This window comes from Sarcophilus harrisii, chromosome 5, assembly GCF_902635505.1.
Source record: "Sarcophilus harrisii chromosome 5, mSarHar1.11, whole genome shotgun sequence".
Lineage (NCBI taxonomy): Eukaryota > Metazoa > Chordata > Mammalia > Dasyuromorphia > Dasyuridae > Sarcophilus > Sarcophilus harrisii.
Window position 1 is genome coordinate 43556848 of NC_045430.1, and position 25400 is coordinate 43582247.

The 25400-nt window shown below is 33.9% G+C and overlaps 1 protein-coding gene across 4 annotated transcripts in view; it reads right to left on the reverse strand.

The window, feature by feature from the left end:
* The window catches only part of LRRIQ1 (leucine rich repeats and IQ motif containing 1), a 315252-nt gene that overhangs the window by 261122 nt on the left and 28730 nt on the right, over positions 1-25400 (reverse strand). For all 4 annotated transcript variants that reach the window (XR_004229855.1, XM_031940562.1, XM_031940561.1 and 1 more), the window contains 3 exons: positions 17111-17185; positions 12873-15542; positions 7949-8101 (listed from right to left, as the gene is read on the reverse strand). Coding sequence is in view for 3 of the 4 variants with exons in the window: in XM_031940562.1 (XP_031796422.1) it covers positions 7949-8101; positions 12873-15542; positions 17111-17185 (2898 nt within the window). In the remaining variant the exon portion in view is untranslated. The remainder of the gene's footprint in view (positions 1-7948; positions 8102-12872; positions 15543-17110; positions 17186-25400) is intronic.

A 25400-nucleotide genomic window follows, 5' to 3' on the forward strand; every position in this document is an offset into this window, starting at 1 on the left:
ACGAAAAATCAGATCAAAAGAAGGGAGAGGGGAATGAGAAAGAAAAAACAAAATAAAATATGTAAACAACAACAACAAAAGGTGAACATACTATGTTTTGATTCATATTTATTCTCCATATATAATTGGAATTTTTAAAAACTGTATGAACAATAGTACAACTAAAGGAAATATACCCTGAGAAGGTATGGGTATTAGGTGAATTTGAGAGAATGACACAAAATGATGTGTTACAATGGAGGGGAAGATGGAAGGGTGGGAGATGAACATTGTTTAAACCTTACTTCATAGTAGCTCAAAAAAGAATATACAATCCATTGAATATAGGGAACATTTTTATAACTCTTCCTCAATGGTATGTCAACTCATTAATGACTATTTCTATGTCTAATCTTGAACACTACTAGTTCTGAATTCATTTAACTTCTAATTTTGCTGTACCTAAGCAATGTCTTAGTGAAAATCAGTTGTATAATACATCTTAGAATTTTATAAGGAATGGAAGTCAAGTGGTTAGTTTGACAACTCCACTCTTTTTTTTTTAACTTTAGAATATTTCCTCATCTTCACTCATGTGGTACCTCTCACACTTCTCAGTTTTATCAATTATTTGGATAAGATGCAAGATGTGTAATTATTAAATTTATAGTTAACATAAAACTGGGAAGTATGTTAAGAAACTGGGGTGACAATAATAGTTTCAAAAAACTATTGAGAAGTTACAAGAATTAACAAAATTTAATAAAATTCTAGAGTCACCTGCTAAAAAAAAGCTACTATACAAGTTTATCTCAGGGACACATGGCTATAAAACAGTTCATGTGAAAAATACCTAGATTTTATAATGGATTTCTGTAGAGGTCTGAAAGTCTTGAGTTGATGTACTGAGGTCAGGACAGCAGAGAACTTGAGGCTAACTACTGATTGGACAATATTCTATGGGCATATGCTTGGAAAATGACCCTTACCACTATCCTGGCTCAATGATTGGTGTATACAGAAGATTGTAGGAGGCACTAGGGGGTGGAGTAAGATGAACCAGGGTCACTATTTGCAGTGGACAAGTAAGAAGGAAGTTGCGGAGATCCTGCTTCCATCCCCTTCACTTGTACCCCTAAAGACCAAGAATAAAGACTAAGGACTTTTGCTTATCCTGACTCTGCCTGATTCTAAGGTATCCTGGTGTGTTAGCGTGGTCATCACATTTGGCGCCTGAACATTCTATACATACAGCATAATACAATTGGCCTTGAAGAATCCTGCAAGTTATAGAAAAAATAAAAATTCTAAGAATGGCCAGATGAGGAAGCGAGGAAAATGAGGAGGACAAAGGAGGGATTAAAAGCCATATCACCAGAGGGCATGGGGAGTTAAGTGAGGATGAAGGGCATGGTGAAGGATGTGGTGAAGGGCATAGTGATTCTCGTTCTCACAAAGCAGCTTCAACCCCGCTTAAACCGGAACTGGTTCTTGACACGCCCCCAGCAATTTCACCTTCCAGGATGGAGGGGGGAGGAGTAGTGGGAGGGGCAATGACACCACCAACACCTCCCCCCAAAAAGTCACCCCCTCCTATGACTAGATTGCAAAAGGCAGATCTTAAAGCCTTGGAAGTAGGGCAGAATTTAGTGATTTGAAACTGGAAATGTATCCTGTGATTCAACAGTTTGACTCCAGGTCAAGAAAGTAGAAGATATGCTCCTTTTGATATAGAAATCCTTAAAGACTTGAAAAAGGCTTGCACTCTTTATGTCAGCTTATGTAGTCTTAACCCCTAGGGACTGGAAATCTATAGCAAGGACATGCTTAGAACCTGGACAAAACTTGTGGCTTTCTGAATATAGTGAGTTCTGTAGGATACAAGCCCAACAAAATAGTCATAGTGGAGTTAATCCTCCAATCACTTGTGACCAACTAAAGGTGTAGGTTCTTATGCAGAAATTTCAGTACAGATTAATTACCCCTTAGCAGCTTATGGGCAAATTGCTGCCGCTGCTATCAAAGCATGGACTTCTCTTCCCAATAAAAACAATAAGGGTGAAGCCTTCACAAAAATAACACAAGGGCCAAATGAACCCTTTGCTGATTTTGTGGGATGTCTGCAGACTGCTGTCGTACAAACTAATAATGAAAATGCAGTAAGAGACATTATGATAAGGCAACTTGCTAAAGAAAATGCTAATGAGGTTTGTAGAAGAATTATACTAGAACTACACAAGGATGTTATTTTAGAGGAGATCATAAGACGCTGTGCCACAGTGGGCACAAATGCCTTTTATAGCCAGGCTATGATGCAGGCTTCCCAAGATCCAAACATGGGAAGACAGGGTCCCTTTTAGCAAAGGACTTCCAGAGACTCATCAATGCTTTCAATGTGGTAAAGTAGGGCATCTGAAAGCTCAATGTTGGCAGACAGGTGAGAAAACGGGGTGGGAGAACAACACCCAAAACCCCATGTCCAAAATACAACAGAGGCTTCCATTGGGCATCAGAACATAGATTGATTCAGGGAAATGGGATGAGGGGCCCAGCCCCAGGGCCCAAGATAAAAAATACTTTGGGCATGTTGGCAGCCGATGCTACACCCAGACAGTGCCTAGAAGTCCAGTACCCAGACATGACCAATCAGCCAGAAAGTCATCTGATAGGAGAAGGGGATTACACAATCAACCAGCCAGGAAGCAACTTGATGGGAGAAAGGGATTACATTTGGGGAGAACAGAGTTGTATGCAGCTGGGACAACTAAGATACCCCCTGGAGAGGTGAAATCTGTTCCTCTCCAGCCTATGGATCCCTTGCCTCCAGGCACAGTAGGCTTGACCATTTCACCTCCTGAGAGCACTTACAAAACAATGTCTATCCATACACTGATGTGGGAAAAGTGGAGAATGTGTACATAATATCCCAGTCACTAATACAGGTAGACAATGTGTGACTTATCACCCAGGAGAAGTAGCAGCATCAGGTTTACTAATACAGACTCCTAATAAACAATCTGGTGGTAATCACCCAGATTCTGACTCCAAACAACAAAATCCAGGAATATACAGGACAGCAGCTGTGACAACTGACCGACCTATGCTCACTAGCCATATAAATGATATAGTATTGGTAGACACTGGTGCAGATCATACAGTCATTAGAGGTGCCAACTGGACTAGTCACTGGCCAAAAATTAAGGCAGACACCTACATGTCTGGCATAGGGGGATCAATAGCAGCTGAAGTTAGTGCTACCCTTTTGAGATGGACTTTTGAAGGTGAAACAGGAGTTTTTACTCCTTTTATAGTTGAAAAAAATCCCCATCAATCTGTGGGGAAGTACCTCTGTTTTTTAGATAGGGTTGTTGTTGAAGGCCTGCCAACACTTTCCCCTGTTCCTATCCAATGGAAAACTGATATACCAATGTAAATAGAACAGTGGTCCTTAGGTAGCAATAAAATTCAGGCCTTATTAGATATAGTACAGGAGCAACTTGACCAAGGACACTTACAACCTTCTCTAAGTCCTTGGAATTCCCCAGTATTTGTTGTAAGAAAGAAATCTGGAAAATGGAGGCTGTTGACTGATTTAAGAAAGGTAAATGAACAGATGGAAACTATGGGAACTCTTCAGCCTGGGCTTCCATCTCCTACTCAATTGCCTAGAGAATGGCCTCTTTGGGTTATAGACATTAAGGATTGTTTCTATTCTATCCCTCTAGATAAGGAGGATATGAAAAGATTTGCCTTTTCAGTGCCCAGCATTAACTTAGCTGAGCCTTATAAAAGATATGAATGGACAGTTTTACCATAGGGAATGAAAAACAGCCCTATTATGTGTCAAATGTATGTTGCTACTGCTCTTACTCCAGTAAGAAAAGCATTTCCAAAAGTTATGTTATTACATTACATGGATGATATATTGGGATATGTGCCTGAGGAACATATATTAGAAGCATGTCTACAAAAGACCATAGAAACACTAAGGAAGTACACATTGCACATAGCTCCAGAAAAAATTAAAAGACATGCTCCTTTTCAATATTTGGGATATGAAGTATACCCTAAGGTGCTTACAGTACAAAAACTTTCCTTAAGAACAAAGAAGTTAAACACCTTAAATGACGTTCAGAAATTGATAGGAGATATCCAATGAATGTGTCCAGTGTTAGGCGTCACTATCTATCAATTGCAACCATTATACGGTATTTTAAGGGGAGACAGTGCTTTAAACTCACCAGCCAGCTTACAAAAGAAGCTCCAAGAGGCTTTGAGAGAAGTTGAACTGGCTTTATCCAATGGGATTGAGTCACTCAAAAACCCTTAGAAATATCAGTTTTTGCTACACAAGAGACACCCATAGCAGTCCTTCACCAAGGAGACAGTGTGATAGAGTGGATGAACCTCCCAGCACAACCAAAACAAAGGCTTACTCCTTACCCAGTGTTTGTGGCTAGAATGTTATTAAAGGCCATTAAGCGAGCAGTACAATTATCTGGAATAAGACCTGACAAGATATACACCTTTTATACTAATGCACAAATTAATGTATGCTGTGAAACTATCCCAGAGTGCCAAATTTTATTAGCCACAGCTCCAAATTTTACACACGGGTCTCCATTAAAGATAATCAGACTATTACATAATTGGCGATGGATTCTTGAAGAAAAGGTTTCTAAAGTTCCTCTTAAAGGACCAACTATCTTTACAGATGCATCCAAAATAATATTTGCACTGTATATTCTCGTGACTTAATTATAAAGATAGTCAGAACTCCTTTTCAGTCCACTCAGCAGAATGAATTGTATGCAATCATTTTAGCTCTTACTTATTATCAATGAGATATAAATATAATATCTGATTCAGCCTATTCAGTAGGTGTGGTACAAAGAATTGCCACAGCCCAAATAAAATTTGTAGCCTCTAATATATATCAACTCTTTAAGGAACTTCAAGAGCAAGTGAGAAAGCATCCAGGTAAGATTTATATCTTTCATGTCAACTCTCATAGTGGACTTCCAAGTCCTATTTTTGATGGTAATTCAAAGGCAGATACCCTTCTAACTATACTCCTTTATTTCAAGAAGCCCAAAAATCTCATTTTAAATATCATCAGGCTGCTCGAGTTTTACGTTTGCAATTTGGAATAACAAGGGAGGAAGCAAGGAGCATAGTAAAAGCCTGTACAGCTTGCCTTCCTTTCCATGCTCCTACACTGCCTCCAGGGAAGAACCCTCGTGGTTTGAGACCCAGTGAAATTTGGCAAATGGATATGACCCATTATAAATCTTTTGGTCATCTGTCTTTTATCCATGTTATGGTAGACACTTTTTCAGGATTCACTTTTGTAATACCAGCAGCAAAAGAGACAGCCCAAGTGGTCACTGAATTCCTTATACAAGTATTTGCAATTATGGGTGTGCCACAAGCCATAAAAACAATGGACCTGCATATGCTTCTAAACATTTTGCACACTTTTGTACAAAGTATAAGATTTTACACACCACTGGCATACCTTTTAATCCTCAAGGACAGGCAATAGTAGAGAGGAGAAACAGAAACATTAAGACACTATTCCAAAAACAAAAGAAAGGGGGATCTACAGGTAACCCTAGAGAACTTCTGAATCTAAGCTCTTTATACTATTAATTTCTTGATTTTTGACAAAGATGCACTGGCTCCAGCAGACAGGTTTTATAACCCTCTGGAAAATCAGTGTCCAGTGCGAGCAGCTCTACTATCTTTAGATAATTGCCAGGTAATGTGGAGAGACCCAGAAAGTGGTGAATGGAAAGGACCAGATAGGTTAATTGCTTGGGAGAGAGGGTTTGTTTGTATATCCACAGACGGAGAAGGAATCAGATGGGTGCCAAAGAGCCATATTTGCCTTGTCCATTGGAGAGAGATGGAGCAGACCCTTGAAATGAAGGAGAAGACCCAAGAAACATCGAGTGGTTCCGTTGCTGACTGTGCCCACCACTGAATGAGCATAGCAGTTATGGTGTTTGACTCATGGACATAAAAAATTGTTAGACTTCAAAACCCTCAGGAATCACTGGATTCCCTGAGACATGATAAGATTTTTGCAGGACTTCAAAATCTGCTATAATCATTGGATTCCCTAACACATAAAAAGACTGTTGAAGGATTTCAAAAACTTGTGGGAATCATTGGATTCTCTGACATATGAAGCAATGGACAATAGATTGATTTTGGACTATGTCTTGGCTGCTGAAGAAGGCGTATGTGTGACTGTTGTTTACATACCCTCCTTCTAGGACTTCTGGAAATCTCTTACAATACCATATTGATTCATATTTTTGTTATATCACTACTTGCATGTACAATTCAAGTTTGTTGAACCACATTGAGCCGGCACTGGTTGTAGGGAGATTCATCACTAATAGTCTGTAAGTTATGGCTATGTGCTTGTGTAATATCTCCCATGCTGAGGGGTTTATGCATACCTGCTTCTAATAAGACCCTTCAGCCCAGTAACCTGCTAGCAATCCCCATTTCCCTTTGGTGCTTTTTATCTCCCTTCCTGAGATATCAGGGAAGGCGTGATCACCTCCTTTTGGTGTTTTCACCTCCTTTCCTGAGAAGTCAGGGAGGGTGTGATCACCTCCTTTTGGGGGCTCTCACCTCCCTGAGAATTCAGGGATGGCATGACCACCTGTGTTCTAAAACAAAAGAAAGTTGGAGATGTAGAGGGCTCTTGAGTCGATATACTGAGGTCAATGACAGCCGAGCACTTGAGGCTAACTACTTATTGGACAATACTCCATGGGCATATGCTTGGAAAATGGCCCTTCCCACTATCCTGTGCTGGCTCAATGATTGGTGTATACAGAGGATTGTAGGAGGGACTAGGGGGTAGAGTAAGACGAGCCAGGGTCACTTTTTGTGGTGGACAAGGTAGAAGGCAATCATTCTATTTCCATCCCCTTTACTTCTACCCCCAAAGACCAAGAATAAAGACTAAGGACTTTTGAACTTAAGGACTTTTTGACTTCCTGACTCCATCTGATTCTAAGGTATCCTGGGTGTTAGCGTACGGTCGTCACAGATTTCAAGTACAGTGTTAGTTCTTGTATATAGTAGGTACTTAATAAATTGGAATGAAGAAAGTAGCATGACAACAAATTACCATATAGTTAGATTTAGAGGCATATAATCCAAAATGGAAAGTTATTAGTGACTACTTTTAGATTATTTTATTAAGTTTCAGATCCTATATTTTGGAAAAACAACAATGATAAACTAGAGAACTTTCATAGAAGAAAGATTAGCATAGCAAAACTATGCTATAAGTGTAACAGTCGAAGAAACTAGCTATTTAGTTGGGAGAAAAAAATTCAAAGGATTGATGGATTACTTCACATATTAGAAAAGTTCTGAAACAAAATGACTAAATGCGCTCCAGTTGATCCCAGTGAATAGGATTGGAAGAAATGTATAAAATTTGAAAAAAAAATTAACAAAATATGAAATCACAGCAGTCAGCTGGTACAATCCATATAATTTTCTCTATAATATATTTGTTAAGGAGCCACTTACTTTGCAAATGCTGTGAGACTGCCTATTTAAGATCAATTATCCTTGTTAGAAAATTTTTTCTGATATAGATGAAAAAAACTGCTAACCCAGAAGAGAATATTCTATTTCTTCAGAGAGAGTTAAAAAATGAAAAATGTTATTTGAAATCATGTTGTTTCTTCTCTTAATCAAAATATGACATTTTTGGCAGACCACACCTTGTTATCTCCCTCTATTCCCAAATTTAGATTGTCTAATTTCCTCTAAAGTGTTCCCTGAGGAGCAATGGATTAATTATAAGACATTCTAGTAATACATATTTTCTCCAAACCATTTGATATCCTACACAAAATCCCACTTAATATTCACACAAAATATTTTGTACTATATCACAGAATAATACAAAAAGAAACACTGAGGAAAGTACCTGTACATCAATATACTTCAATTTTTTGCAGTTATTCAGTCCTTCCAGAGCAGTTAATCCACAACGTCTAAGACTCAGGAATTGAAGACTTGTACATTCTGACAATGTGCAAAGACTACAACCTGGCAAATCCTGAAATGTTACTCTTGTAACCTAGGAAATCCAATAAAAACAAGTGTGTAACATTGTTACTGTATTCTACTGAAAATGTGCAAGAATAATTCTAAATTATTTCTTCAAGTGAATGGTCAAAAAATGTTATTAAGCCAGTCATATATAAAACTCTGTATTTATCAATAATTGACCTCCTTTGAAACTGTTCCACTTGCTGGGGAAATACTGTACAATTTTATAATGTAATAGAACTGCCACAATATTGATCTCAAATCATGCAGATATTCCCACTATATATTTTTCTGAATTATAAAATATACCACCTTATTCATGTGATATAATTTTTATTCCTTGAAAACATAATTAAATGCATTATACCAAGAAACTTTTTCCCATGGATTCATGATCCTTGTACCTTCCAAAGATTCTTCTGTGTTCCAGATTTTTTTTAACTATTCATTCTTTTATAACTGTTTCATATTGGGACAGATCCTTATAAAGCCCCAGGCAAATAACATGAGAGAGCTTTATAAAATTTTGTCTGTATGTTGAATTTGTATTATTTTGTATTTTCAGATTAAACATAGCCTCAATGCCCATCAACTATGGTAAGTCTAGATCTTGAAAACATACAAACCATTTGGGAACTGTATTGAAAAAAATAAATCTTAGAGGGTTCTGGGAATATGGCAGAGTAGGTTGTTAAATTTCAAGCTCTCCTGAATTGCCCCACAAATAGAACAAATTTTTACCTCAAAGCAAACAAAGATTAATGAAAAATCAAGAAAACTTGAGACAGAACAAGGGTCCTCCTGATAAAAATTGAGAGGATCTGAAGAAAAATCCTGGTCCCTGTGAAGTGCAAATACTTCCAGGATAGCTCATCAGTGGGGACCCTTGGGGCTAGCTGGGTTATGGTTGGAGCATCAGCAGGAGCCACAGAGACTTTCACCTGTTTGTGGAGTGTTTGTGGAGTGGTGGCTTTTGTCCCAAAGACAAAGTGAACCTTGGCTGTTTGGGAACTCCAGATCCAGCTATGCTACTGAAATGCAGCCCTGGATGAGAAGGAACCAACACCTGATGAGTTGGCAGTGGGGTTGGGATGCTGCTGGCTGTGGGCACTTGGAGGGGGAGGAGGAAACTCTTGGTTGAGGTTCCTGGTCTGAGGGGAGAGCTGAAGGGAAGCTTGAGGCATCATCCTCTCAATCCATGAATCGAGATGTTTACTCTAACACTGTTATTAAAAAAAAAAAACAAAAAAAACAAAAAAAAACAAAAACTCACCATAGAAACATACTATGGGAATAAGGAAGACCAGGGTTCATCTTCAGAGGAGGATAATGAAGTTAAAAAAAATTCTACCCCAAAGAGAAACATGAAATGGCTTCCTGCCTGGAAAGAGTAATAGAACTAAAACAAGGTTTTGAAAATCAAATGCGAAGAGACACTGAGGAAAAACTAAAACAAAACAAAACAAAATAAATTCCATGGTAAGCAAAATTATGGGAAAAAAGTTAACCAACTAGAAAAGTTAACCAACTCAAAAACAAAAATAACTCTTTGAAAATTAGAATTGGTTAAGGGGAAGTTATGAGACCAAGAAATAACAAAGCAGATTATAAAGAATTAAAAAAAAAAATAGAACAGAATGTGAAACATCTTAAAACAAAAACAATGTATCTGGGGGACAGATCAAGAAAAGAAAATATAAGAATAATTGGATTATCTGAAAGTTGTGACCAAAAAAAGGACCTTAACAAAATAATGCAAGAAATAATCCAAGAAATTTGTCCTGGAGTAATAGAACAAGAGGGGAAAGTAGAAATAGAAAAAAAATCCACTGATTACTACCTCAAAGGCATCCTTTTTTTTCCCCTGAGGCAATTGGGGTTAAGTGACTTGCCCAGGGTCACAAAGCTAGGAAGTGTGTCTGAGGTCACATTTGAACTCGGGTCCTTCTGACTTCCAAGGTGATGCTCTATCCACTGTGCCACCTAGCTGCCCCCAAAGGGGGCAAAAAAACCATTGAAAACATATGGGAACATTATTGCCAAATTTTGAAATCCCCAGATCAAAGAGAAAAGTTTGCAAGAAACAATGAAAAAAAAATCCAAATATGCTGGAGTTACAAGTAGAATTGTACAGGATTTATCAGCAGCCACAAGAAAGATTGCAGGTTCTAGAATCATATCTACCAACTATCAAAAGAACTAGGCTTGTAGCCAAAAATATCATATCCAGGTAAATTATAATTTTGAAAGAGAAAAAACTGGATATCCAATGAACTTGCAGATTTTCAGGACTTTCTAAGTTTAATGAACTCAACATGGACAAATTGTTTTTTGTTTTTTAACAAGGGTAATGTATACCATATATTTAAGACTGACATCAAACAATAGGGCAACGCAAAAAAGACTGGGACAGAGTTAAGGTAAAAATACTAATTATGTCATACAAATGAGGTACAGAGGAAGAACAGGCACAGAGGCATTAGAGGGGGAAAAACGTTCTGAAAATCTATTCACATCGGGAAGAGATTAAATAGGCAACATTTTATATATATATATATATATATATATATATATATATATATATATACCATAAAAGATATAGCACCCTCCAAAATCTATAAAGGAATAAAGGAGGAGGGATGGGTGGACAGGGAAGTAAAGGGTGGGGGTTGGGGCAAAGTTAAATAATAGCTAGGCAAGTTAGGAGCAGAATTAAAGCAAAGAATCAGCAGAGTTAGGAAAGATATATGTATATCTGTGTGTGTGTGTGTGTGTGTGTGTGTGTGTATCTACATATGTATATATAAATATATCTTTTCTTAACTATAACCTGCTTGGGGTGGTGGGAGAGATGAAAAGGGAAAAAAAAACAATAAAGTAAAAAAGTGTGCAGCAGAAAACAAAAAAACAATTTTCAAGGATGATAGTTATGAATATAATTTTTTCTACTCATTACATACATACATACACACACTTACATATACACACACACAGACACACACACACACACACGTACTTTTTTGAATACCTACTATATGTTATTATATATTTTGAATCCTCCTTGATGTTCCACTGGGCACATGACAAGGTTCTCTTTTGTTTTGTTTCATTTTGTTTTATATTCCTTTTCTGTTTTTTTTTTCCTTATTGTGTTTCTTTAAATAAAATAAATTTTTTAAAAGAATAAAAATTTTTTTTTTTAAATCTGTCTTAGGACTCTGCACACCATTTAGGAGGACATTAAGAATAGTGTCCTGTGGATATTGCTCATTTTTTAATGCAAGTACACTAGGAGAAGGCATTTGAAAAGACTGTGCTTGAGTTTCTCTAGTCCTGGAAAACTTTCTAAAAGGGAGAACAGCATACCTGTAAATCCATCTAATTTAACAAACTGGAGAATTATTGTCTAAGCCTGCATTCTTGTCTCTTCTGGTGAGCTTCTTGGTCTCTTCTCTGACTCACTGCTACAGCCAAAGCATAAACAGCAGCCCCTGGTTGGTTATTAGGGTGTCCCCATGACAAAAAGAGTTATGTCAAAAACAACTTGCCAACTTGAGGGCAAGATCTGCCCTCAAGAGGTAGAGAGGGTGCAAGAAGGAAAGATCTTCTCTTTTGATAGGAACACCTGAGTCTGCCAAGTCTCCTCTGGACAAACAGTAGATCTCTGAATTGCAAATACAGTTCATATTTAGAGAGGAAAGTGAAGTATCTTTTTGGCAGCTGCTACAATTTTGTCAATAAGTCCGAGTAGAGCTAATAGGTGTTATGGATTATTGCTTTATGTTTTAAAGCAAGTTTATAAATTTTGTTTTGAGTATTTCTTTCCTGTTGGACAAGAAAGCTTTCCTGACCTACATTTGATATCTACTACTCTGCCCAATGAGTAACAGTCTAGAAGATACTCTGTTAATTCTTTTGGGGAAGAATAGTATCAAAGAGGTTTTTTCCCCCAGAATTCCAGAGTTGAAGTTACACTAATTTCTTTCTTTTTGAAGTCAGACTTTCTCCAGTATGAAACCCAATCGGCCTAAATATGAATCCTGAGTATGGGCTTCACTCCTGGTGCTGAATTGGGTTCCTCCTGGGCCAAAGTTGCCACACATACCCCAACCCCCCCAAAAACCTTCACATTTATAAAACTGATTAAATGAACCTAATTTTAGTATAATGATCACAGGCTATATAGAGAAATTAATATTAGAGAATCTCAAATCTTAAAGATCTATATTATTAGATTTTTAAATAGATTTTTGGACATAATATTTTACATTATAATGAGGATAATATTATTCAGAAACACAGACTTGAAAATTACTAAGAAAACTGAATTTGTTTTCACATCATATATAATGTGATTACCTATTAAACTGATTTTAAACATACCAAGTTTTATTTACTCTGGAAAATGAAATTTTTCCTTACCTAAATAACTATGGTAATGAAAACTTTCTACAATGTTCTGGATGGTATACTAGATATACTGAATGGAATATTCTCAGAGACTTTGCTCCTCATTTACAAAGAAAATGAACCATTTTACTTTTTATATATAAAATTCAAATATTACCTTCTGGATTCTTTTTACCATAATCAAATTTATCTCAATTTTTTTTAATGTTACCCATTTGTTAATGGTTTACATACATTATAATATAAATGTGGATTGATAGTTTCTCCAACAAAAAATACTATGGTCAATAAAGAAATGGTCTATGATTTAGACCATTTGTATTTTGGCAAACATCCATTTGTATTGGCAAACAAAAAGAAATGATATCATGAAGAAATTGGTATATTACCTGTTGCAAGGTACTCCACAGGCCACCTTGCAGGATTTCCACTGCATTCAGAGGTGGCAGCTTGCTAATTGAACACTTCCTAGGTCTGTTTCTTTTAACTGTTTTCTTTGTTTGGATTTCCCCAAAGATTTCAAGCCACGGTCTACAGGTCTTTATCCAAGCTAGTCTCTTTTCTTCAACTACAGCTGAAACTGTTATCTTCTTTAGAGAATGAGTAGACACGCAACAAAACTTCCCTGGTATTTCATTCATAACACATGGAACAGTTGTGGTTTCTTCAGATGCTGATGAGCTTTTATCACAGCCACCCGTGTGATCATAAAATGTTGAAACAAGGGAAACAGATTTTTTCTTGCATGAATTATTTTCCACATTTAGAATGATATCAGAGGTGTTAAGGATTATAGTTTCACCATCTGTCAGAATATTTGAATCTGAGTTTTCATCATTATCAATAACTTGTGAATCACTTTCTTTGGCTGATGCCATCACACTCACACTATTGAAGGTGTTTTCATTACTTTCTGCTTTTTGTAGTGAAAGTGTGAGATTTAATGAGGCTCTGAAGTGATCTCCCTTTTCAAGACTTTCTCCATTCTTTTGATTTTCCTCTTTCATTATTTCGGAGTTGTCTTCTTCCTGGTTCTGTTTGTTTCTATTCTGTTCTACTTTGTTTCTTGTCCCCTTGACCTCTCTGGCTTCTTGGCTTTTGTTTCTTGCATTTTCATTTATTGAATTTCCTTTTTCTCTTTCCTGTTCTAATTGTAGGTGGTTTGTCATGTTTTCTTTAAATTCACTTTTTTGTGATTTTATGAAATCTTTGGGTAGGCTCTTATTTAGTTTCTTTTCATTTTGTGACACATCCAGTTCTTGGCGTTTTACTAGATTTTCTTTCTGTTCTTTTTCAAAGTTTATCATTATTAGTTGTCTTGACATATTTTCCCTAAGTAGTTTTTGCTTTAATTTTTGCACAGATTCCTGTTCAGTGGCTAGACCCTCATTTAGTTTCTTTTCATTTTGTTCAGTTTCAGCCAGCTCTTGATGTTTTACTAGATTTTCTTTCTGTTTTCTTTCAAAGTCTATCATTATTAGATGTTTTGACATATCTTCCTTAAGTAGTTTTTGCTTTAATTTTTGCATAGGTTCCTGTTCAGTGGTTAGACTCTCATTTAGTTTCTTTTCATTTTGTGACACATCCAGTTCTTGGTGTTTTACTAGATTTTCTTTCTGTTCTTTTTCAAAGCTTATCATTATTAGTTGTCTTGACATATTTTCCCTAAGTAGTTTTTGCCTTATTTTTTGCACAGATTCCTGTTCAGTGGCTAGACCCTCATTTAGTTTCTTTTCATTTTGTAATTCAGCCAGTTCTTGATGTTTTACTACATTTTCTTTCTGTTCTTTTTCAAAGTCTATCATTATTAGTTGTTTTGATATATCTTCCCTAAGTAGTTTTTGCTTTAATTTTTGCATAGATTCCTGTTCAGTGGCTAGACTCTCATGTAATTTCTTTTCATTTTGTAATTCAGCCAGTTCTTGATGTTTTACTAGATTTTCTTTCTGTTCTTTTTCAAAGTCTATAATTATTAGTTCTTTTGACATATCTTCCCTAAGTAGTTTTTCCTTTAATTTTTGCATAGATTCTTGTTCAGTGGCTAGACTCTCATGTAGTTTCTTTTTATTTTGTAATTCAGCCAGTTCTTGATGTTTTACTAGATTTTCTTTCTGTTCTTTTTCAAAGTCTATCATTATTAGTTGTCTTGACATATTTTCCCCAAGTAGTTCTTGCTTTAATTTTTGCATAGGTTCCTGTTCAGTGGCTAGACTCTCATTTAGTTTCTTTTCATTTTGTGACACATCCAGTTCTTGGTGTTTTACTAGATTTTCTTTCTGTTCTTTTTCAAAGTCTACTATTATTAGTTGTTTTGACATATCTTCCCTAAGTAATTTTTGCTTTAATTTTTGAATAGGTTCCTGTTCAGCTATGTCTATTTTTTTCAATTCATTTTCTGGTGCTATATGTTTGCTTATATCTTCTTTTTCATTGATTTCTTCTTCCACTAATGGTTTTATAGCCAGATTTTTTTTCTTTGTAAAAAATTTCATGGAAATCTCTTCAGACATATTATCCTGATTTTTATTTTCTTTTTTCACTAATAATTCTTTGTCCCACTCATCACTTTTTTTGTTTTCTTTTTTTACTACAAGATCTCTTTTTTTATTTTCATTTTTCATTACCAACTCTCCAAATAGCTTTTCTCTTTTTGCTTCTTCCATTAGCTTTTGTTGCTCTTTTTTAAATTTCAAAATTTTCTTCTTTTTTTCATATTCCTCCTGCCTCTTTTCTTGTTCTTTTTGGTTTTGATTGTTTGTTTCTTCTTGTCTTTTCAGTTTCTTGTCCATTTTTTTCTTTCTTTCTTCATCCTTTTGTCGGATTTTGTCTGCTATTTCTTTCCATTCTTGTTTTTGTTTTTCTAGCATTTCTTTCTTTTTAATACGTTCTTTAATAATTGATCCATATTTTTGATAAGCCATAAATGTTCGATACCTAGTTTGGATTTTTATGGCTGCATTATGCTGTTGATCTGCCAAATGTTGTCTTTCTTTTGCCTTTAGTTCTTCCAAACTTTTTCTTTCCTCTTCCATCTGTAACTGTAGCCTTCTGATAAACTCCTAAATTAAAACAGGAAATCATTAAATATAAATAAAAAGATTGAAACAATGGGTGAAACTGCCAAATAATCAAACTGGTTAATTCTAATAAAATATGATCACATTTTAAAGAATTAAAATATTTAATTGATTAAAATATGAAGTTTATTATTTCTTTCAAAATATTATAACCATTTTTCCTATTCTCCTATATCAACAAAAATCCAGGCAATATTATATTATAGTTAACAGTGGAAAGTATTCAGGAGTAATTTGACTGTGATGGTTCTAAAGAAATCAGAAATAAGACATCTGCTATAAAGATATATTATAAGAGAAAACCTTTGTTTTTCCAGTAAGTTTTAGGTTAACAAACAAGTTTATAAAAGGAATAGAATATGAAACAATTGTTATACTTTTCATTTTATTAAAAAGTGGTCTCTTTAGTGATAAGCATAGCAAAAATATTATGTACTTTTAAATATTTATATGCCATATCTACAGACAGCCTAAAATCCTGCTATGTAGTCAGAACATAAAATCAGTTGACAGTCTGTTATTTCTACTGTTTCAGCTAAAATATTCTCAGAATAAAGAAAATGTATCAGAATAGATTATTCTTTATTTATTATTTATTATTCGGCCTGAGATGAAGGAGCTGACATCAAACAGTCTCAAAAGTGGCAAGAAAACAGAGAGCCGTAAAGTTAAACCCTTAAGAGTTTAACTTCTTCAGAGCATCTTTGAAGCACCTCTTTTAAAACATTAGAATGCCTGGATATTGCTAACAAAAACAGCATGCTGTACTATTAGAGCTATAAATAATTTTTTTAAATAGTAAAATTTCTAAAAAAAAAAATTTTCGGAAGGGGGAAGACATGAAAACTTTATTAGATCAACTAAGCTGAATGAATAAAATAATCTTAATTTACACACTCTGTTTAGGATGAATTATTCACAATATTGGTCTTTTTCAATACTAAAGATAAATGGTAAACAAAAATATACTATGAAAACATTTGTTTAGCATGTTATTTTAATGTTGGCATTCAGTAAATTTTCAGAACTGTGGTTTCTATAATGTTTAAAATCTAGATCAATGAAAGCAGCCTTACATAATAACAAAACTCTAAAGCATCGGTAAAGAAACAACTAAAACCAACTACACCCAGCGAAAGAACTCTAGGAGATGACTATGAACCACTACATAGAATTCCCAATCCCTCTATTTTTGTCCACCTGTATTTTTGATTTCCTTCACAGGCTAATAGTACACTATTTCAAAGTCCGATTCTTTTTGTACAGCAAAATAACTCCTTGAACATGTATACTTATATTGTATTTAATTTATACTTTAACATATTTAACATGTATTGGTCAACCTGTCATCTAGGGGAAGTGATGGGGGGGAAGGAGGGGAAAAATTGGAACAAAAGGTTTGGCAATTGTCAATGCTGCAAAATTACCCATGCATATAACTTGTAAATAAAAAGCTATAATAATACTAAAAATTTTTAAAAAGGGAAAAAAAAGGAACAACTCAAAATAAGATTAATCTTCTCAGTAATAAAAACAACAAATATAATTACCTCATGTTCCTTTAAATCCTCTTCCCACAATTTCTGTTGTTGCTGCAGTTCAACATTTAGTTTCTCTTCTTCTTGCTAAATAAATAAATTTAAATTAGTATTATACAAGATTCACAATCTCAAAAATATAAATCACCATGTGTGATGCTGAATCTAAGCCCAGATACCAAGACGTGTGTTTTTCTCATCTCAGGGAAACCATAAAATATGCTCATCATATTTTATAGCATCACAATCATATACTACCACTTATTTAGCTATTCCTCAACTGATGAGTTTCTCCTCAATTTTCAGTCCTTTGTCAACATAAAAAGAGTTGCTATAAATATTTTTGTATATATAAGTCCTTTTTTCTTTTATCTCTCTAGGATAAATACCTAGTAGTGGTATTGCTAGATAAAAGGATATGCACAGTTTGAGTCCTTCAGACATAGTTCCAAATTGTTCTTCAGAATGATTAGATTAGTTTACAGCTTCACTAACAATGCATTGGTTTTGTGCAAAAAATCAACTTTTCCACATCCCCTCCAATATTTGTTATTTTACTTTTCTATCATAGTAGCCAATCTGAGGTGGTACCTCAGAGCTGTTTAATTTGCATTTTTTTCTAATCAATAGTAATTTAAAATATTTTTCATATGTATATAGTTTAATTTCTTCATCTGAAAATTGCCTGTTCATATCCTTTCATTATCAGTTGTATAATGACTTATATTGGTATAAATTTAGGTCTCTCTCAAAGAGACCTTATCAAAGACACATGCTATAAAAATAATTTCCCCCAGTTTCCTTTTCTTTTAATCTTGGCTGCATTGATTTTGTTTTTGCAAAAACTTTTTAATGTTATCAGAATTATTCATTTTACATCCCGTAATGCTCTTTCTCTTTTGTTTAATCAAAAATTCTTCCCTTATCCATAAATCTGACAGGTAAGCTTTTTCATGCTCTCTTCATTTTGTTATGATATCACTTTTTATGTCTAACTCATGTTCCCATTTTTACCTTTTCTTGGAACATAGTGAAAAATATTGGTTTATAAAAAAGATAATCTTCTTTCATCCTCCTTTGTAAGGAATGATTCTCTCAAAGAAAAGAAATTGAGAAAAAAAGGAGAGGAAAAACTTAAAGGATATCATAGTAGTAAAGACTATTTTTCTTTTGTTAGCATAATCAATGTTATTTATTGTTAACAATCAAGTGAGAAATAATCAATTTACTTGTAACAAGGAAGTCACACCCAATTTCTTCTGTTTTGCATTCTCTTATCTTAATTCTTGTGAAAAAAAAATCACCAAGCTTGAATCCACTATATCTCAGACCAATAACAGATTAGCAGATAAGAAAGTCTCTCTTCCATCTCCATGGATGATAAAGGACCAGTTGTGTACCCCCCAAAAACTATGCTTTTCAAATAAGCCCTTATAATATATTGTTCATATTCAGAAACCCTCTTGCCGAATACACACTTCTCTCTGTGACAATTCATTCTTCTCCCTGCTTTGCCCTTGTAATTATAACTAAAATAGCCTTTAATGATCCACACTCTAAATAATAATTGGAGGTTTTCTTGTCATGATGGGACTGGTGGTCCATATGGTTACTTCTATACATAGAGAAGAAAGAAAAAAATGACAAGCTGCCCTTTTGCCTGTTTTCCCTCCTGATATGAAAGTTGGAATAAGAAAGATTCCTTTCCTCTAGTTGAGGACTAATAGAATTTGTTGCACTTTGAGAATCAGACTTTCTCTATTCCTTTGTTTCTGTGGTCAGTTAAAAAAAAAAAAACATTTTTCCTGGTATTCCATTTCTGTATCTGACAGAAGTAGATACCTACTCTGTTTGTTTTCTGTCAGCAACAGTTTAGGAAGCTCTAAAACAGAATGTTTTATTACCTCCCTTAACTGTTATTGGGAAAATTGGTATGTTTGTCTGTCTGTCCCCAGAGAGTGTGTGCATGTTTCCTTTATTTTTGAGAGCTACTGTAGGCTTTATAGTGAGAATGGACTTGATGCTTTCCTACTCTCCCTCTTCTTTTGACATTCTGATCTGCCCTAGCTTTGTTTTTTGTTTGCTTTGTTTTGTTTTTCTTTCCTGGCCAGCTGAGTCTTTCCCCTAAATGATCTGGATTTCCTTGACTTCCCAGAATGTGTCCCCAAACCAATAGCTCCTTTTAGACTTCCCTACACATATTTCTGTAACTTCAATTACTCCACTATCTCTATGATTATTTATTTTCTCAAGATTTAACTGATAATGATAGTGAAAATAAGCAGGGAGGGGGAAATGCCTAGATTGAATTTGTTTTTACTAAATGTGTGAGTGTGCATGACACTGAAAAAATATTTCATTTGGTTTCTAAATGTGTATTTGTGGGTGAAGCTGGAAAACTGTTTATATCCATATGTAGATGGATAGATGAACTGAATTGTAGTCCTAGCTGAACAAAACTTAGCTTAATGAATTAGATGAAAAATAAATTGATATCCTATAAAATTGTGCATACCCTTTGATTGAGCAATATCACTACTAGGTTTGTATAAATTTTTTTTTTACGAGTAAAAGGAAAAGGACTTATAAGTACAAAATATTTATATTAGCTCTTTTTTTTGTGATGACAAAGAATTGGAAATTAAGAAGACATCCATGAATTGAAGAATTGCCTGAACAAGCCATGGTATATGATTGTGATAGAATATTATTGTGCTAGAACATAAACAGGATTGCTGTCAGAAAAACATATGAAATGATACAAAATAAAAGTAAGCAGAACTAGGAAAATACTTACATAGTAACAGCAATATTGTTCAATGATTAATTGTAAAAGACTTTGTTATTCTCAGCAACACAATGATCTAAGACAATTCCTAAGGACTCATGATGAGAAGAAACTGATGGAGTTTGAATGCTGTTTGAAGCAAATTTTTTTAACTTCATTTTCCTTGGGAATTTTTTTTTTGTCTGTTTTCTTTCACAATATGATTAAGTTTTGCATGACCGCACATGTATAGCCTCTATCAAACTATTTGTCTTCTCAATGAGGAGAAAGAATAAAAAAGGAGGGAAATATATTTTTTTTAATTTTGGAACCCCAAATTTAAAAAAACTGTTAAAAACTGCTTTTGCAAATAAATGGGGAATGAAATACTAAATGTATTTATATATACATACATGTGTGTGTGCATGCATGCAATGGTAATTACCACTACTATCTGTGACTGCTTAAACTGATGCAACCTGCGACTTGTGTTTAGCTTCAGTTGATTTTAGGGAAGAGTGAAGGCTTTTTTTGGTTGTTTTTCTGGGAACTTAAAAAATTTTTTTTTAAATTTCTCAAATATCTAAGTTTTTGAAGTTCAATTTAAGCAGCTATTAATTTATTTTCATTATAAATTTGGTCATTTAGAATCAAACATAAAAAAACCAAAAATTTTTGAAACAGATGCTTCTTCTCTTGAACTCTTTAGAATTATTAGTACCTTGAAAATAAGGAAAAACAATATTTATTACTTATGATGATACTTATTACATGAGAGTGAGAAAACAACCTAAGCAAAGTTAGGGAGTTAGCTTTTCAAAATGCATGCAATAATGTACACACACTCATACACATATAAATATATATGCTGGACTTAATGGGGAGTTTACGATATATGTATTTTTAAGTTGGATATGGAATTTTAAAATGGAAATGTGTATTTTATGAACATCGAGATTGGCAGTACACTCTAGATGGCCAATGCTGCTTTCGGCCCAACCCTCAGAGCCATCTTCTAGGGAAGCAACTGCTATGAAGAACATGTCAGTTGATCCTCCAGAGCAGGAAAAATTGTCTTGTTCAAGTAGCAAGGTGAACTGAGGAAGAGAAGTCAAGCTACTATCTTGACCACCAATTCCCCACAGACCCAATGGAAAAAGCTCAAGACCCCATATTCAAGAGCCTTGGGAATAGTAATGCTTCCACCCAATAACCTCAGCCATCATCCTGTGGAAATGCAGGCCAGCAACTACTCCTGTAGATGCTCCATCCACAGCCACTAAAGATCCAGAAAAGAAAATTAAGTCCTTGGTACTATCCAATTGTTCAATATCAGAAATTAATGATTTTATGAGGTGAAATTATATTATATTAAGAATGAAGCATATCATTTGTTCCCTAATGACTATGGAACATCTTCTATCTGACTTATAGATTAAACCTTCCATATATTTTATCTTTTCTATTAGAAAACAATAAGGATCACCTTATTTTTCTTTTTGAAACCTCAACATCTAGCCCAGTGCTTTGCGCAGAATAAGTACTTGATAATTATGTTGTATGTTCATACAGTCATTCACTCATTCTTCTTTTCTGATACCTCACAGAACATGAAATTAAAGAATAAAGGAGTTGCTCTTATTATCTCCTATATGACCTATGTATTTATGCCTTTGTTGTGTTTCTTAGGTAAGGGGAAAAGTATTTGTTGTTATTAGAACTGTGAGCTTTTCTTGTATTAAAAGGTTTATTTAAAAATAAAGCAATGGCCTCTGATTAATTTCCTTGTTTAAAATAATTATCAGAAACAAACTAACTCTCCTAACTCTCCCTCATGATTTATATGATTTTTAAAAATTAACCTTTCCCTAATATGACATAGGTTTACTTTATTTCTGGAAAAATATTTAGAAGTTTATCTTTAAAATATGCAGAATGTGATGTTAAAAATGAATTTGTAAATGTATTTAGAAATTTGGCTCTTTTTTTTTTTAACCTATAAGAATGGAAAACTGCATATATGCCTTTAAAAAATTTTGAATGTTATGAATGAAAATCCTTAAGCTATTACTTTGAAATTGGAAAACATGCGATCTTGATATTTTATCATTTTAGGCTATGTATAGAAAATGCAGTGTATATGTCAAAAAATGGGACCAAAATTTGAATTTTGGTATTGTTAAATTTTTTAAAACCCTATAAATTTGTAATTAAACTAAAAAAAAAAGTGGAGGGGTAACCTTGGCTTAGAAAAAAAAGGACAATTTTCAGCCTTCTCCAAAAATACTTTGCAGGTATCTAAATTTTGAAGGTAGTATAGCAATACAAAACTAATCCCTAGAGAGTCAGTTAAAAGGAGATAAAGTTCAGAGACCTCTTGTGGGAGAGATAAGAATGGGAGAGTGAAAAGGGTAGGTACTTTTTTTTCTCCTCCCACTCCCCCCCAAAATAGTCATGATTTCCCAAGTACTAATAGATACAAATTGTACCAAAAAAAAGTTGGCTAAAATTTAGAAATTTTTTTAAGCTCAGATTTAAAAACCATACAAACTCTGTAAATTCATAAATAAATTCTCTCTATATAAACTAATCACTGGTCTTTTAGAATATAATGAGATTAGAATATAATCATGAAAAGACTGGTATTTTTATACATATATAATTATATGTTTATGTAATTCTAATGCTCCATCTTATATACTTAAATATGTTTACATAATGAATGTATATTTGTACATGTACATATATAGGATGTATGAAAAACTGAACATTTCTGAAAGGGTATCTCATTTCCTCCACTCTTTTGAGATATTAATGCATTAGAAATATCATTTATCACCATTTAAATACGTCCACATATTTAAAATGTACATGTAATACTTTTGTAGTAACAACTAATTTTTTTTTCTCTCTCTCCCTCTTCCCTCTCAGTAATATGAAAGTAGCCATAAATTTGTGAAGTATATTAAAGAAAGGTTCATCTTAATAAGATATTAAAGGCTTTTGAATCATAACTTAGTTTTAGTTAAAATTAAATTTAGTTCTTTTGGGAACACTTGAGATCCCTATTAATTATGCTAATTTGGGGGACAATTGATTTCTCTTTTAGCTAAACTATTTCCTATACTCTGTAAAGTACCTATATGCTCTGTAAAGAGCAGATGCACTTGGATAACAGAGCACTTAAGGCTAATTACTCATTGGACAATACTCTATTAGCATTTGCTTGGAAAATGGCCTGCCCCACCATTCTGTGCTGGCTAGATCTGTTTGTGTATAGAGAGATTGGGAAGAGGGATTGGAGGGTGGAGTAAGACAAGCCACAGTGAGTCCTGGTTGGATTTGTATGGCCATTCGTATGGCCATTACTCTGACTTCAACAAAGAATAAAAATACTACAATTATAAATGTAAAGACTGTGAGAGAATGGAATAACAAACATGATGAATATTAAAATCTGAAATTAAAATATCCTCGTCTCCTCTCTATCATTGATGATATTTATAATAAAGACTTTCAATAACTATCTACCCATCCAACTATTCCCAAATCTATTCACATATGTGATGGAATTACACAAAAAACAAAAGAAGCAATCACTGGAAATAATTTAAAATAATGGGTTATTGTTGGCTATTTTTTAAAAATAATTTTAAAAATGATTATAAATGAAACTTCTCATTATTTTAGCTTGCAATTAATTAAAGTATTTTTGTCCCTGTCATTACAAACTATAAATCATGAGTTTCTTTTTTCAACAAATTTGATATTGAAAAAAGAGAATCAAAATGACATCAATAATCATTAGCCCATTTCCCTTTTTCTCTGCAAGTTCTTGATAAAGCTGATATATGCAAATATCAAAAGTATCCTTGGTGAAAATTTGAGAAACAATAGAAAGGCTTTAACAAATTCTATAGTAGATTTCAACTTTACATTTATAAAACTGACTAGATAGTACAGAGAATTCAAAGTCACATTTTATTTACTGTTTGCTAATTTTTTAAAAAATGGCATTTGATACAGGAAAACAAAATGCAGCTTCCTAAGCTCTCAATCACCAAGATACCTCCTATGTAAATGTCAAGCTGATATAGGTAAATATATGTAAAAATTTAAATAACTTGATTCATAATGCTCTAATTATTAATACCAAGCAAGGAATAAATAAATGCTATCAAAGATATTTGCTCCTGTCATGGAACATATTCAGGCAGAGTACAAGTAAAGAAGTGGAACTGGTATCAATAAGTAATAGTTTCAGAAGTATTAAAAGGTAGCAGCATATAAAATAAATCCTTAAAAAGCATCATCATTTGAATAGACTAATAACACTCATGAAGAAAGAAACAAAAATGTAAGATTAAAAGAGTCTAGAATAAAAGCTCCCAAATTATATTTCAAAGCAATAACTTTCAAATGAAGATCATTTCTTTCACAACTATGATTTTAAAAACCATAATCAGCCAAGGGATAGAAGAGGTTATAAAAAACAAAATAGATAACTTTTATTTTATAAATATAAAAACATCTTGCCCAAACAAAGCAGGGAAATCAAAGCAGAATTAAAAATGCATATTGTGGGGAAATTCTTTGCATCACACATTGGCCTTACCTGCAAAATAGATCTATAAGAATTTGCCACAAATCTAAAAAATTAAGATTCATTACATAATAGATAAGTGGCTAAAGGATGGAACAATTTTCAAAAGCAGAAATGAAAACTAGCAACATAACCATCTTTAAATTGTTCAAAATTAAGGAAATTTTACAATTTTTTAATATTTCACTTCATAGTCACTGAGATAATTGGCATGAGATGTTAAAAGATAGAAAAAATAATGGAGATGCTCTGTAAAGAAAAGCAAATTCATTCTTAGCATCACCTCTCACTCTTCAGACTTATATGTCCCCTTTATCAACATTTTCCTCACATGGGAAATGCCTCCGCCCCACAGTCTGTTCTTTGCTAATATTTTATTTAAGATTTTTGCATCAATATTCATTAGGGAAATTGGTTATAATTTTCTTTCTCTGTTTTGATCCTACCTGGTTAAGGTATCAGTACCATATCTATGGTATAAAAAGAATTTGGTAGGATTCCTTCTTTCCCTATTTTTTCCAAATAGTTTGCATAGTATTAGAATTAATTGTTCTTTATATGTTTGGTAGAATTCACATGTAAATCCATCTGGCCCTGGAGGTTTTTCTTAGGGAGTTGATTAATAGCTTGTTAGATTTCTTTTTCTAAATTAGGACTATTTAAGTAATTTTTTTTCTCTTCTGTTAATCTGCCACAGTCTGTTCTGACTGCTGAGGTCAGAGGTACCCAAACCATCAGTTCAATTCTGCTTTAATCTTTATTCTCTTAATTCCTCTATCTTCTTGTCGACAGCCTTACCCTACATAGGTACTCTTGCCTATATTCCTTTCATAATTGGTTCTCCTTTATCTGTCTTCTCCCACTAGAACATTAGCTTTCTGAGGGCAGAGACTGTCTCTTTGGTTTCTATTTGTATCCTTAGCACTTAGCAC